A 15,925-nucleotide genomic window follows, 5' to 3' on the forward strand; every position below is an offset into this window, starting at 1 on the left:
AAATTGTTCCGGGGCCGGGTACTAGTTGTACTAGAATCGCTATCACAATTTATTATAGGTTTATTTCTGTAGTCCCTTTAACACTCCATCCCTATTTCACAGTTCTCACCTTCACTCATTTCAGGCTCGTCTTCCGATATCTTATTGCAGTTAGAAGTGTGACAGTCAATTGCTTCAGCCACAAGTTGTTTCCTTATATAGGAAGATTTTGCGCCCCGATTTCAACTCCAAATGCACTTTTGCGCCTTTCAAATGTAATTCCGGTACATTCGTCTGGTGATATCAGCTCGCTCCAGCGTTGACCAATAAAACGGTACGAAACGACGTGTTTCAACCAATCATGACTATTTATCGCTACAATTTTATCATTTCCCTAGCATTTGTTTTATCACTTCCCTAACATGTTTGTTTTTATCACTTCCCTAGCATTTGTTCCTTCGTTTGCCGACATTTCAAACTGTAAATTCTTTACAGTGCTATAAAACATACTTTGCGATCATTTGTTTCCCGCATAGATAGTCAACTGAAAAAGGCGACTCCGTTCAAACTTATGGTGAAGCTAACATTAGTGAAATAGAATTTTAATAAGTCAATTAATGCCTATTCTATTGTATTAGAGTACTTAATTTCTTTTAATCTTTATATACTTTCTTCTGTTTTTATCACCTCCCTACCATTTCTTTCTTTGTTTGCCAACATTTAAAACTGCAAATTCTTTACGGTAAAATAAAACAAATTTTGCGATCGTCATTTGTTTACCGTATAGATAGTCAACTGAAAATGGTGGCTTCGTTCAAACGTATTGGTGAAGATAACATTAGTGAAATAGAATTTTAAAAAGTCAAATAATACTTTATTGTATTAGAGTATAGTCCGAGTCAGCTTACTTAATACCGTAAGGGTGAAACCAAACCATTTTTCCCCCCATTACTACGTATGCTAGTGAATTATGGTGAGTTTCAAGTTTGCAGGTTGAATTTTCTTTTGCCAACTTCGTTTCGAATTTCGGTACTGAGAAATACTACAACTGGTAGTGATTTTATAACTGTTATGTTGGCAACAGTGACAAGTTTAAATTCTGAAAATTCAAATCGTTCTAGATTTCTGAGCCCATTACTGAAAGCTAGTGAAATTTGAACATACTAATAATTAATTAATATCAGTATTAATATTAATACATAATAATTACTGTATGTGTTGCTTTGTGTTGTGGTTACAATTTCAAGATTAGAGTCAGGTAAGCTAAGTGTAAATAAATATAACATATTTCGTGTGATACATGCCCTTGGGTAATCGATAGAAATATCATTTCATATTTTAATTAATTTCTTTCGTGTTTAGACTTTATTACAATAATGGAGCAAATATTCTAAAGCATACATTTCAAAGTGGCATTCGTTTTCGGAATTCATACTAATCTTTTCACGTGATCAAACAAAATACATTTTTAGGTCAGTTCTCGTGATTCGTAAACGTTTAATCAAAGCAATGAATTTCATGTTGTCAGCCAAAATATATTTTAATATTACATCATACACTAATCTACTAACATAATGTGCGAGAGGTCCAGAAGAAAAATATACTCTTTCACAAATTATTGAATCTTTTAGAAAACATTTCCCCAACATAGAGATGAGATTTGGTAAATAAGCAAGACATCGTTATTGTTAATACTATATTATTATTATTATTATTATTATTATTATTATTATTATTATTATTATTATTATTGTAGTATATGGCATTGTGTGATTTTATCCTCTTTTGATAATATCTAGTATTAGTTGGCAACACTGAAGAGACGGCCAAATTAGTATTTTAGGAAATACTCTTACGTGATCCTCAGTATACTTATTTCTTCTGATCTTTATATACTTTCTTCTAATCGTGTAATAGTAAATTAAATCCCACTCGAGTTTTGATTTTCTCTAGGTAAATCAAAACATGTAGTGAGATTACTGTTGATATACTTATAAGGACGCGGCAACAACCACTAAGGCCGGGAATACATGATCGCGCCGCTGCAGTAATGCAACAAGGGTCGAATAGAATTCGAGGCTTCGGTTGCTCGTTTGTACGCGATTTCAAGCACGCGCTGCGGCAATAACGCGCACACCTCGAATGCCGCATAGCGAACCGGTTTAGTTGCCGTTTGTCTAGTGAAGCGCGCACACCTCAAACATGGAGTGGTCTGAAGAAGAAATGTTGGGCCTTGTAGAAGAATATAAATTATGTCCAGTTTTGTGGAATCCGAGTGATAAAGACTATTACAAAAAACACAAGAAAATAGACGCTTGGCGGGACATCTCAACAAATATAGGACGTCCGGAAGAGGATTGTAAAAAAAAAATTATCAGCTTGCTGTCGTCGTACAGGAGGGAGAAGTCACGGGTGAAGAAATCGAATCGAACAAGAAAGGGTAAGCTTTCTATTGTTGAAGTTTTGTTTTATTACATGTTTCCATTGATTACATTATAATTATTCATTTACATTCAGTTTTGTTTTCATTATAAACCACATTTTATTTCTTTCATTTTATAGGTTACTCTGAAGTATATTGCAGCCGATGGTTTGCATATGCAGCGTTCCGATTCCTTGAGGACCGAGATAAGCCACGGCAAAGAGTAGACACGGTAAGCCGAAAATTGTAGCTCCTTTTGAAAATTGCACATCGGTATCCTGCACATGCATTTTGCCATGGAACGGCTCCTTCTTTAACACAATAGTCTGTAATGTTTTGAAGGTAAACGGAGGTTCTTCTGGGTACCCTCTGTAGGTGAAGCATGGACGTCATATTTTTATCGTTTCTCCATGAACATTCTATCAGTACTCCGTCATCTTCACGGTCTAGTAATTCTTGGGGTGTATACAAGTTTGATGAATATTTTCTCAAATCATTATATAAATGAATAATTTCCGTAACAACTAATTGGGCTTTCTCAGGTTTCAACAGCATTGGTTTTCTTAGAACCCTGAATACTGACCTTATTATCCCGAAAGTATTTTCTACTACCCTACGACCTCTGCTTAATCGGTAATTGAAGATTCTTTGGTACGATCCCTTCGCATGCCGACCTGAGTATGGCTTCATTATGTTTTCTGCAAGTGCAAAAGCGCCTATCAGCTGCAATGAAGTAAGGTACTTTCATCTGTCGTCCAGAAAGTTCTGTTGGTGCAGGAAACCCCAAGGTGTTATCTGTCATCATTGTACATAGTGTACTATTATTGAAAATTCCACTGTCAGAAATTCTCCCTTCACATCCTACATCCGCAAATATGAAATTGTAGTGTCCATCAACTAGTGCACACACAATACTAAATTGCTTTTTGTAATTGAAGAACTCACTGCCGGACTTTATTGGTGACTGCAGTACATGTTTCCCGTCCATGGCACCTACACAGTGGGGAAAATTCCGTTCATCTTCAAATACCTTGCATATTTGCATGCACTTCGAAGAACTTGTGGGAAGCTGGAATAAAACCAAAAATAATTTTACTTGATGAACCAAGCTAACTCAAACAGGTATACTATGTGTGCAAAGTGAAAATGAAATATACTGACTTTTGTAACTTTTCAATTATAGTGCACACCGCTTATTGTAATCGCGGATGTTATATGTTCGCTAATGTTAATCTCTTTTATGAAATTTGATGCGGTGAGGCAGTAGGAAATTGAAAAAAAAAAAAGTGTTTATTGTAAGCAATCATTCGGTTTATGTTATCATTTTTCTGCCGATTCATAGATTTAATACCAGATTACGCATTGGAAATATTTTACTGACCTGTCTCTCGTCAATGTTACAATGTATCATGGAAACTCACTAGTTTGAAGAGGTGTTTTTCCCTCTCAAGCAATAAAATGTATTCTCTGGGTTGCACAAACTTCCAAGAAAGGGATGGGGATAGAGGTGATTGAAATACAATGCAGTGGCATTCGCCCCCCTCCCTCTGCACCCAAAAAAACTTGACGAGAGATGTGATAGCTTTCTCTTTTTCAAGTTATGTGCTAACAGTTGTAAAACCAAAGATGGCAAGGCATAGCTTCAGTTTTTTATTTATGGTGGTCATATTGATGCAATAAAACTATGACAAGCGTGGAAAATAAACGTAAAACATTAAAGATAAAGTTTCAAATTTAATGCGACAAATTGAAAATGAGTCATTGTAATGCAGCAGTGCAGTTGCAAATTTCGCAGCCCCTTTTGTATAAGCTGTTAAAAGCCAAGACAGTATCCTGAGCGGCAAAAGAAAATGGAAACTAAACTGTAAGATTAGTAACAATAAACAATTTATTTAAATTGGTGATATTATAGGAGTATCTCGCAGTCATATTTTTTAAAGTGTACTTTCTTTTATTGAATAAGCTTGTGTGTAAGTTGTTTTGAAACCTGAAAACAACATTTTTAGATCGTTGTTATCAATGAGTTAATGTTATCAGCATTTCAATGTGATCGTAATAAGCGGCGTGCACTGTATTTGTTATTTACTTTACCTTTTTATTTCAGTGCATTAAAAACATATTTATTAGGATGATTCGAACATTTACAATTTTTTTAATTTTCAGAACATATTTGCAGAGGAATCTGTTTCATACATCAAAGAATCTCATGTCACGTCTTAAGTTCACCTAAACCAAAGATTTATCAAAAGTTTCAGTTTAATTTCGCTCTTATAGCCATGTTCCATGACAAACGTTTTTTTTAATTTTAAGGAAACTGATGTTACTAATGAGGAAAATACCACACAACAGAACGTGCCAGTGACTCAAGATGAAGCTGGGGATCGGTCGGAAGGAGGTAGGGCTCCAAAACGAGCGAAAAAGCAAGTTGATGACACAGAATTATTGGCAAATGCCGTTGGGATTTTACAAGCCACTGCTGGAAGATTGAACTCCACTGTGGAACAATGCGAAGTGCAATCATTTTGTGCTTTCCTATCATCAAAAATGATGACATATCGTGCGACAACTAGACAAGGGGTTCAGCACGCTATTTACGACATCCTGGTTAAAGCAGACCGAGGATTATTTGAAGTACCGGTACCAACTTATTGCGGACAAGAACGTGTACCATTATTTGATAAATCTTCCTCCCAAATGGGTCATTCTAGACAACCTACTCAACTAATCACTCCCTCAACATCCTATGCTTCAGCTCCCGAACCACCAAAACGTCTTCCAACTCAACAACCTTCTGAAATCGACCTTTCAATATCACAATCCCCAAATCCACTCCTTCCTTCATTACATCCTGACACTTCTGGATCTGAACCAAGATCTCTTGGCTCTGTCCAACACCAATCAGCCCACACTCCGTCTCCAGAATGTTCACCACAGTACTCAGATGATCTAAACGAGTACGTTTAATATATTTTCTTTTTTTATTCTTAGTATTCTTAATGAATTAATAATAGTTACAGTACACTTTTTTGTACACTAGCATTACAAACAGTCTTTATCGATAGTCAAAATCATTCATAATATACCACATTATTGTACCGGCGCCGTAAAATATTACCATGACAACTAAAACATTGTGACTTTCATTATAATGGCATAACTTGTGCCATAAATTTGAACTATTTGCCGTGCTGTAAGCTTTATATTACTGTTGTCATAGCAACCCCTTTTTTCATAGATAATGATATCAAACTACTTATAATTTACAAATCTGATATGTCAATTCTTTATTAACTGTTTTATAATGCTGTCTTACAAAAAATAACGTACGAAACACGTTTATAATGTTATACAGTTATTGCTTTGCTCGATTTCTAAACACTGACACAAATGCAATAAAATATAACATGTAAATTTGTTTCATAATATAGTGTATTGCATGTATTTTCATTCCTATGTTTCATTTTAACGTTCGATTTAAAATATAGATTGTTTTTTGCATTCAGATTTTGATTACACAAAGAAAAGTTTGTGTGTATTTCTTTATTCTAATGTGACTTTGAAATAATATTGATTTTTATTGGATGTGTTGATATTTGGAATTTTTCACTTTAATAATTTCAGTGTTACATTGTTATTGTAATGCAATAAAAATATGCCCATTAAAGAAGCACATTCTATTTCTACTATGATTTAACTCACCATGATATTTTCCTTCAATTCGGTGACAATTGCTGCGCAAACTTCTGGGATTATTTTACCGATAGCCTGTTTTGATATTCGGAAAAGGTACTGAAAGCTTGTAAAGGAATCCCCTGTCGCCAAGAATCGTAATGTGACTGCTAGTCTGGAATATTGAAATACGCAGATAGTCAACTAAATAGTGTGTGTTAAAGATATTGATAATTACAAAATCAAATTGTTCAAAGAATGAATCAAGTTGTTTAGTACAATGGGTAAATACTGACCTGTCTTGAATTGAGATTGGTTCTCGCATGTTAGTAGAAATTTTTTGGATGCTTGGCCCGATTTTCATCAATAATTCCTCAAAATTGGTGAAACTCATCCTAGTGAAGTTTTTATATTGGCCGCTGATTTCTTGAAATTTTATTGCACCCAATAAATTACTCCCTATCCGTCTTTTATACAGCTCTGTACGCCACCATCGTCGAGGTCTACGTTTCTTCTTGTTCGGAATGTAAGCTATTACTGCTAAGCACCAGCAGCAGTTAACAAAGCTTCCTCGTTGTCCATCGTCGTACGTTGTGGGTGGCAGATACAATGGAACTAAAATCGTATTCGCGGCTTGCGCGCAGTGTTGCCAACACATAAATTGTATCCCCGTCAGTATAACACCTGGAAATCCGTCAGAATCCGTCAAAATTAAAAAAAATAATAAGATCCAATATATACAAGCAAATTTTAATACAACTTACTTACCAATTCTGATTAATATAATCAATCGTTAACATCTGACTTGATTACGAGGAAGTCTGAAACAGGGGATTCTTAAACACAGTACGGAACAGGCAGGGCTGTTCAAATAAAAAGTAAAATCTCCCAAAAATTAAACAATTAAAAATGACAGCAGCTAATAATGTCAAAAGACGATGTAAATCGCAATTCCCGCCAGCAAATCCGTCACCCGTCAAAGCCATTTTATTTCCCGTCCACTACGTTGAAATTCCGTCAATTTTGCCGGAATTTCCGTCCAGTTGGCAACACTGCTTGCGCGCCCTGCTCAGGTGGTTCGTCCCGTGCGCGCCGTTTGCTCGAGAGTGCACAATTTATTGCGCGCATGCAATGCAATGCCGCGTTACTGCCGCGGCGCGTCCGTGTATTCCCGGCCTAAAATAAATATCTTAATTAAAATTTACCTTTAAAATGATGTTCCGTATGACGATCCTCAGCTGTCTGGCACATTTCACATCTCTTGAACATATTCGCTATCACTTGACGCAGCTCTTATGCCTGTATTGCTCGAACTTCGCGTTGTATATTATTTTTGAGTTCATCGATGGAATGCGGATTATTTGCATACACACGTCGTTTCAAATTTTTCCACAGATAAAAGTGACTAGGATTTAAATCAGGGCTCCTTGGAGGCCACAGACCACGACTCACAACTCGATCATCAAAACCAGCATTAATTTCTCTCATAGAAATGTCCGCGGTATGAGAAGTAGCATTATCCTGCATAAAATATCCGTACGATTTTTCCTCATCTGTTAGTTCATTGACTATGTTGTCCATATAATAACGGGAATTCACTCTCTCCTCAAAAAATACGGGTCCAATTACCCTACGTCCACTTACTGCACACCATACTCCGATTTGTTCGTCGAAGAAAGGTAGTTGTAGACTGCAGTGTGGATCTTCGCTACTCCAATGACGATCATTTTGCTTATTAACACAACCACTCAAACAAAACCATGCCTCATCAGTAAAAATTACTAAATATAGGTCAACAATTCCATCATATACCGACTGTAGAAACCACGTACAATAATTTAGTCTTGCCTGACTGTCTGGCTCTTCAAGTCCGTGTACTACACGCCTTTTTATAGGGGTTTAGTTTTAACAATTTAGTAGCGACATGCACAGATGTTGGTGATATCCCTACTTGTTGTGCTAAACGACGTATAGATTTTACCGGACTATTTTCCAGCCTATTTCCTATGTCGTCTAATGCAGTGGTCGTCAGCACTCGCTGAAATGGGTATAGTGCATGTAGGGTAAGGAAATATGCTCGTCGTGCACAAGGGATAGAGAGACAGCCTATCCGCCAGCAGCCACGAATGCACGCTAGGGCAGTGTCTTGTCCGCGGGTAAGAGACGCTAGCCCGAGGGTGCAGTGTTCTGATGACCGCTGGTCTGTTTCCTCAGTTAACACGTGTCGTCTCCTGTCCCTCTTCTGGTCAAAAACTGAACCTGTGTTTCTTAACTTTGCTACCAATTTATAAAATTATACTTCTACATGGAACTGGAGATTACGGATATTTCAGGCGAAATTTTCTACACGTTCTTCTCCACGATTCGCACTTCGTGAAAGTATCGTATACTGTTCCACACTGTACCTCATAACAGTACACAAAGACTTAAGGTGCTATTCATAGACATTTCGCAGTACGCGCTACGAGCGTACTAAGCTAGCCCCGGCTATCCACTGGTTACTTGTACAGAATTCAAATCATATCCTATCGCTAACACTGGTTTATGAAAACGAAAAACGCTGATCATCCACCGGAAGCCCGTGCTAAAAATGTCTATGAATACGGCCCTTAAAGACTATGACTAGCGCGTGACGTCGTGGTCTTCGAACGCTGATATCAGCTCGCCCCAGCGTGGATAGCCAACACTTTGACTGTCATCTATAAGTATAGAGCGCCTGTGTAACGATAAATCGTGCATTTATGAAAATGTGCAATACTGCGTTATATTCTTAATAAAATCAAAGATGTGCCATTGCGTCATTCGCAATTTTATTTCAGTACGAAGTCCATTCTCCTTTCTTTGAGACTGGAAAACTTATTGATCACTTTATCATTGAAATTAACAATTTTGTCAATCATTACTTTCTCTACGCTTAACATTGCCAAAGCAGCAAGACGGTCTTGTGCCATTGTACTTCTTAGGAAAGTCTTCACTCTTTTCAGCGTCGAGAAGCACCTCTCAGGCTGACCACTAGTCATGGGAGTAGTAATAATTATTTTGAGGAGAGTAAACGCTTCTGTACAGGATTCGCAGATTCCTGTATCCAACATTATTTTGTACATTTTCATAGGCCCTGAGATATGGCGGAATTCTTCTCTCTCGTACAAAACAGACAGTTCAGTTTTCAGACGTTCTTTACACAAAAAAGGATAAGCTTGGATAGTTTCATCAAATTCCGGTGAAGAAATTTGTGTATAATTTATATTGCGTTTGAAAAGGGAGAAATTTAACAATTTTGCTGCCGACAGATGTTTATTGAAAGCAAATCTCTCTTTTACCTGATCAGAAATGGTATCACACACCTCTTTTGCAGAGACGAGAGTTTGATCTTGCGAGTTCCTTTTTCTTTTCTTCATGGAAGGAGTTTCTTCTTGTTGGTGAGTAACAGAAGTAAGTTTGTTTCTTTCTTTCATGACTGTCTCAAGAAATGCATTTACTGCATTATGGATGCTAATGGAGTTAGCATTAATATGTTGCAGTTGGTTATTTAAAATAACCACATGAGGCAAGATCTGATGGAAAAATTCTATCCAAAAGTTGAAGTCCTGATCGTTCAACATACGGAGAAACTCTGTAGCTGCTTGCACAGTGGAATGATCTCTGTGAATTTGAAGTTTCTCAAAGCATTCTATAAGACTATTCTTATTTTCAAAAATTGTATTAACTAATTGGCTATTAAAATTCCACCCTGTGCTTGCTCCTCCAGGTACTCCGTCACAAGCACTATCAAGCATAGTTAATTGTGAGGGTTTAGAAAAAAATGCAGCTATAGCAGCAAGACTACTGAAAAAAATACGAGCTTGTGAATTTTGTGATGCTGCCTTTTCTATAATTAGATTTAGCTGATGTGCATAGCAGTGCACAAAATATGCATACTTGTATGAGTGTTTAATAATTGTCTGCACACCTCCCTTCTCCCCTCTCATTACGGCAGCTCCGTCGTAAGTTTGGGCGATAAGTTTGTCGCTGTCGCCATTCAAAACTATATTCAATTGTTCTAAAATGCATTTCGCTAATCCTTCAGCATTTCGGTCTTTCGGGCTAAAAAATCCCCAGAATCTTTCATGCACATCACCTCCCAATTCATAACGGAAAGTAATAAGTTGCTGCGTGTGATTTGATATGTCAGTTGTATCGTCTGACATTACTGACAAAAAGTCGGATTGTTTAATTTCAGCACATATTTCATCATGACACACCTCGAGGATACAGTCTAGAATGTCATTCTGGATTGTCTTGGAAGATCCCCTAAACACTTGAGAATTCAAAAAATGGCTTTTGAGTGACTCATCCAACTTTCCAGCAAATTCCAATAATCCTCGAATCATATCAGGATCCGATGACTGTGAGCTTTCGCCATGATCATGTAACGGAAGTTCAAATCTTCCGCAAAACTTAATGCAGTCAATAATTTTCGAGAGAATTTCTCGATTTTGTCTCACTTTCTCGTTGTGTTTGTGTATTTGCTGTCTGTAAGCGTCGCTTACTTGATGCTCAATGTTTACTTTTCCTAACATAGCTAAACCAATGACATTATTCATATGTGTTGCAGAATCTTCGTGTTTTTTAACTTTCTCACCCAAATGTTTTAAATCGTTCACTCCAGCTTTCGTCCAAGTTGCATCACCTCCAAATAATAAGCATGGAAAGCAAAAGAGCGCATTTTTTTCACGACAGCCACATAACCACTTATGCTTAGAATAAATAGAAGGATTAAACTTCCTGGAATAAGTCTGATTTCTGCTTGATGATGCCTGGCAAATAACTAAATCAGGAGTCTCACGGCCTATACTCTTAATTTCACTCTTCTCTGCAAACGTTAACGATAAAAAACAAATGTTTTGCAAATATTTAACACTGTTCTTATTCATGTTCATCTTCAAAGTGAAAGGACTGATACTATCACAAGAACACGCTGATATAAAACATTTGAATCTTAATAGCACACGGGTAAAAAATATATATGCTGCATTTGGCACAATGTAAAAAAAAAAAAAAACGCTACGAAAACTGATGTTTTTCACATATTTAACACTGTTCTTATCTTGAAAGTGAAAGGATTGATACTATATCAGTTATAAGAACACGGTGATATAAAACATTGGAATCTTAATAGCATACGTGTAAAAAAATATTTACCGCGTTTGTCGCGATATAAAAAACACTACGAAAACCGTGAACTCTCCGGCACGATCTGGCAAAGCGCAAAACAGCAGCGATCCGCACTAGTCATCTCCACGGGCTGCACTAAATGCAGACCCTCGCTTGCCGTAGCGTTGCCAACCTCAACGCGAGCAAGTCTGCTACGAACGTCCCGAAATTCAGCTACGCTTAAAATTGAAGGTGTCACAGAAGAAAATAAATAAATAAAGCAGTATTCATAAGCGTTCTCCTCCAGTTCTTCCTCAGTTTGATGTCCAAAAACTACGCGCAATTTTGTCTAGAAAGGGCACAGCCCGAACCATATAGAGCTTGACAGTTATGTATAGCCGAACGCAACTACTGTCCGTTACTCAGGAGAATACGAGGGGCAAGAATGTGACCTTCTTGACTATCGCTGTTGATTATTTTAAACATCGCTCAGATAAGCATCCCAGTTTCCAGGTTATTACTCGTGCAGGAAACATGAGTAACAATGCGTATGGAAATTAAAGCTAAATTAACAGGAGACCTAATGTTTCCGCTTACTACATTACAAATATTGACGTGTTGTCGTACGTTATCTGTTCACATCCCTTGCCCCTCAGTCCGCTCTCGTCTTCTCCTGAGTCACCGACAGTATCTACACTAGAGCAAAGTAATTCCATCTGTAAGAATTAAAGATTGAAAGAATATTAAAAATATAAAGAAAAGTAAATCCCATGTGCATTAAATTAATGAAGCAATTAATTTAAAAATATAAAATATATAGTAAAGTATAATCTTTTCGTTGTAATAATCTTACAGTAAACAGTGGCACGTGACTGAAATGAGGCTTGATTGGCCGCAGTTTGGCGTTAGCGATTCTCAGTAAGTGAGCCCGCCCACTGTTGTACATTCTGTTTCATGTTAAACATTTCCCGTTACTCGTCAAAGTAGACCTAACCTCACTACTATGCATTCGTTTACTTAGAAAACTGTTACTTTATAATAATTAATTTATTGGATTCAACTCACTTAACTTATTGTATTATATATTCAACACTTTTTGTTTCTCTCGACTTTTGAGAGGGTTTCTACTCTTATGTTTATTAACCACATACACAGAGGATGCAGAGCTATACTGTCACGTGCTTACGAGAACAATCTCAAGTGGCGCCAGCGTATTACAAGAACAGACTACCTTTGGTATTACTCTTCGTATTCATCCGCTTTCAAAATATATAACAACATATAAAACTAGCCTTTATTTTACATAGGGTATTACACATGAGTGAAGTTATATGGTTCATTATATTTAATAACTAGAATTCAATTTTTATTCTAAAATAATACAAGGTTATAGTTTCCAAATACGGAACTATATTTTTCTGCGTCGTGTGTTTCGACCGGAAGCCAATCACGGATATGACAGCCATTTTCTTGTGTTTATATCAGGATTTTTCTTACAGCGAAAAGAGTATAGATCCTATGTGCGTTAATATTTAGATCAAAATTAATTAGTTCAGTAACTAATTCAAAATCCCCTGATGACTACTGAACGTAAATATTGAAATCAATATACTGTAGTTTAATGTTTAAAATGCATTCACATGTCAATCTTTTACTTTGCGTATTGTTGTTTCCGCCACACAGACGACACGTCACGTCAATCACTTGGGAATCAACACGGCGAATTGGTTTGCTAGGGGAATATAATGCTTTAATCTACATGTTAGTAACAGCTGAATAAAAACATAACAAAATAGTTATAAACACCTATCTTTAAGGGATGTACATAATTTCCTAAAAAAATTATTCAAATACGGTACTTAGTTTTCCTTTAAAATTTCAGGGATGGTTGAAACTCTTTATTTCCTTAGAAACGAATATGGCCGTCTTTTCAATGTCGCCAACTGTTTAAGTACTGAAACAATAATACTAATTATTATTATTTATCCTGGTGGCATTGGAAAAAAAATGTTTATTTATTAATTTATTATTGACTGATCTAATATTAAAATTTATTTTGTTTGGCAACATGAAATTCAATGGTTTGACTAAACAGTTTACCATTCATTAGATCTGACCTAATATGTATTTTGTTTGATCACATGAAATGATTACTACGAGCTCTATAAACAGAATACCACTTTAAAATGTATGCTGTTTGTTTATTTACTGTATTATTTATTATGTTCAAATTTCAAATAGAATAACACTCGCTAGTAATGTTCGTTTCATGAACATTGGCAACATCTTGAAAGGCAAACAATGCTGTCAACATAACAGTTTGGAAACTAATTACCAGTTGTATAGTATTTGTCAGTACCGAAATTCCAAACAAAGTTGGCAAAAGAAAATCCAACCTGACAACTACAGAGCGTTAGCTTACATAATGTAGGACGACCGAGGGACGCGCGAAGACCATGCAACACGCGGCAAACCGCCTACCTCACGCTCGCAGTTTTATTATTACTGAACTTACCTTGACTATAAGAGGTGTTCGAAATGTTGTCCTTCTGCTACAACACATCTCTGACATCTCTTAAGGAAATTGGCGTTCACACGCGCAAGTTCTTCTTCCGTGATTTTCCCAATTTCAGTTCTTATACTGTCTTTGAGTTCCTGAATTGAATGCGGATTGCCCTTGTAGACTTTGTTTTTTAGATTCAACCATAAATAAAAATCACAGGCCGTTAAATCTGGAGATCTAGAGGGCCACAAACCTTTACTGATGATCCTATCCTCAAAGATTTCCTTTAAGAAATTCAAAGAGTCATCTGCTGTATGTGCAGTTGCTGAATTCTGTTGGAAATAGGAACGCTCACATTCAATGTCATCTAACTGCTCAAAAAATGGCGTAAGTATTTCTCTTCTGTATCTATGTCCATTAATTTTGCTGTCAAAAAATATAGGCCCTATTATTCGACGTGCGCTTATGGCACACCATACGCCTACTTTTTCGTCGCAAAGGGGAGTTTCATATATGAGATGAGGTTTCTCTGTACGACAATACCTATTGTTTTGGGATATAACATGACCATGTAAATGAAACCATGCTTCGTCTGTAAACCAAATTAATTCTGGGTCCACAATACCATTGGCAACATTTCGCAAAACCCAATTGCAAAACTTTACACGATTGATATTATCCCTAGGTTGCAGTTCATGCATTACTGTCACTCTAAAAGGCTTAAATTTAAGAATTTTAGTGGCTTCATATGCTGTGGTTTTAGAGACACCAGTTTCTTGCGCGAGGCGACGCAGAGATTTCTGTGGAGTGTGTTCCATTCTTTCCCCTATTTCATCCAGTTTTTCCTCAGTAAGCACACGCCGTGGTCTTTTGCTGCTTTTATTCAATACTGACCCCGTTTCTCTCAATTTTTTTACGAGGTTGCGTATGGTATTGCTATGTGGGACGGTAACGTTAGGAAATTTTCTTGCAAATCGTACTTTTACCTTTCCGCAATCACGCTTTTCCAGGTAAGTCTCTACCATGAACATTCTTTGCTCTAATGTAAATTTCTGTGGTGCCATTTGAGCAAGCTAATCTAAACACTTCAATAATATAATCAGAAGATTAACACGCAATCTAACGTCAACACAGTTACTCCTAAATCTAAACACTTGACTAACACAATCAGAAGAATAAAACGCAATCTAACGTCAACACAACCACTCCTACAGAGAGACTGAACTGAACAGCCGAGCATGCGGGAGACAGTTTGTCGCGTGTTGCATGGCCTTCTTACCGGTCACGCGCCGCCCGGTCGACCTACATTATGTAAGCGAAAATTCCAATAATCCACTAGCATATGTAGTAATAGGGGGAAAATGGTTAGGTTTCACCTTTACGATATAAAGTAGGAAGACTTGGATATAACTCTTGAAAAATAAAGCGAGAGCCTTCACCACCCTCTACATTTCTATAACCCGGCTTCAGGAAGGAGGAAGTTCTCTTAGCAGAACGTTTTCTACGTCTATACTACTCTTCCTCCGTCAATTTTTGTTTTTTTTTTTCGTTTTTGTTTGGTTTATTTATACATGCTTTAACTTCTATGTAGGTTGTATCGCGTGTGTAGAATCTTTGAGTATATCAAGTAGGCGCAAACTATTGTGATTACCTATGTTAGATAAGACTTGTATTGATTTTAAATTATTTCAATTTTCAATAATTATGACACTGGTGATTCAGGTAGTGATTAATCATGGTATGTAAATTTCCAGTTCGGAATTTGCCTTTGTGACTGAGAAAAATCATGAAAAACCTCTCAGTCGGATTGGCTGAAGATGGAATTTGAACCCAGAACTTCTCGAATGCGAGTCACCTCGCTCGGTACAGTTTGTCATTTTATTTTCCCTGGCAGAATTAAGGCCATAAGGCCTTCTCTTCCATTTAACAAGGTTTGAATAATAGACATGAAATACAAAATTATGTAATAGAATACAAAACAACCATTGAAGATATCTTAAAGAGATTACATAAAATATAGAGAATTACAAATAGTCAAGATCAATTACTACATAATAAAAAACAAACAAAATCGTCCGTGATTCTTGAAGAGAAGCCTTAACATGTGTTTAAAAAAAACTCCTTAATAGTATACTGAAACAAGTTTATGTTATACAGTGCGTTCGTATCTCGGCCGGACGTTCCGCGGCGGCCTTGGAGTGGGTGAAGATTGGCGCGCC

The 15,925-nt window shown here is 36.7% G+C and overlaps 2 protein-coding genes across 5 annotated transcripts in view; one reads left to right on the forward strand and one right to left on the reverse strand.

Annotated features, from left to right (window-relative positions):
• The window catches only part of LOC138704544 (pleckstrin homology domain-containing family D member 1-like), a 267,332-nt gene that overhangs the window by 130,587 nt on the left and 120,820 nt on the right, over positions 1 to 15,925 (reverse strand). The window contains exons 1-2 of one of the 4 annotated variants that reach the window (XM_069832546.1): positions 6,367 to 6,687; positions 6,101 to 6,245 (exon numbers count right to left, since the gene is read on the reverse strand). The exons of the other annotated variants lie outside the window; for them this stretch is intronic. Coding sequence (XP_069688647.1) covers positions 6,101 to 6,245; positions 6,367 to 6,464 — 243 coding nt within the window. The 5' untranslated portion in view covers positions 6,465 to 6,687. Of the gene's footprint in view, positions 1 to 6,100; positions 6,246 to 6,366; positions 6,688 to 15,925 lie in introns of those variants that run through there. 4 annotated transcript variants of the gene reach the window in all.
• On the forward strand, positions 1,796 to 6,090 carry LOC138704545 (uncharacterized). The gene is made up of 3 exons (XM_069832547.1): positions 1,796 to 2,419; positions 2,542 to 2,633; positions 4,712 to 6,090. Exons 1-3 carry the CDS (start codon positions 2,182 to 2,184, stop codon positions 5,363 to 5,365), a joined length of 984 nt encoding a protein of 327 aa, XP_069688648.1. The 5' UTR covers positions 1,796 to 2,181; the 3' UTR covers positions 5,366 to 6,090.

The sequence above is a fragment of the Periplaneta americana genome, chromosome 8, assembly GCF_040183065.1.
Source record: "Periplaneta americana isolate PAMFEO1 chromosome 8, P.americana_PAMFEO1_priV1, whole genome shotgun sequence".
In the NCBI taxonomy this organism is placed as follows: Eukaryota; Metazoa; Arthropoda; class Insecta; order Blattodea; family Blattidae; genus Periplaneta; species Periplaneta americana.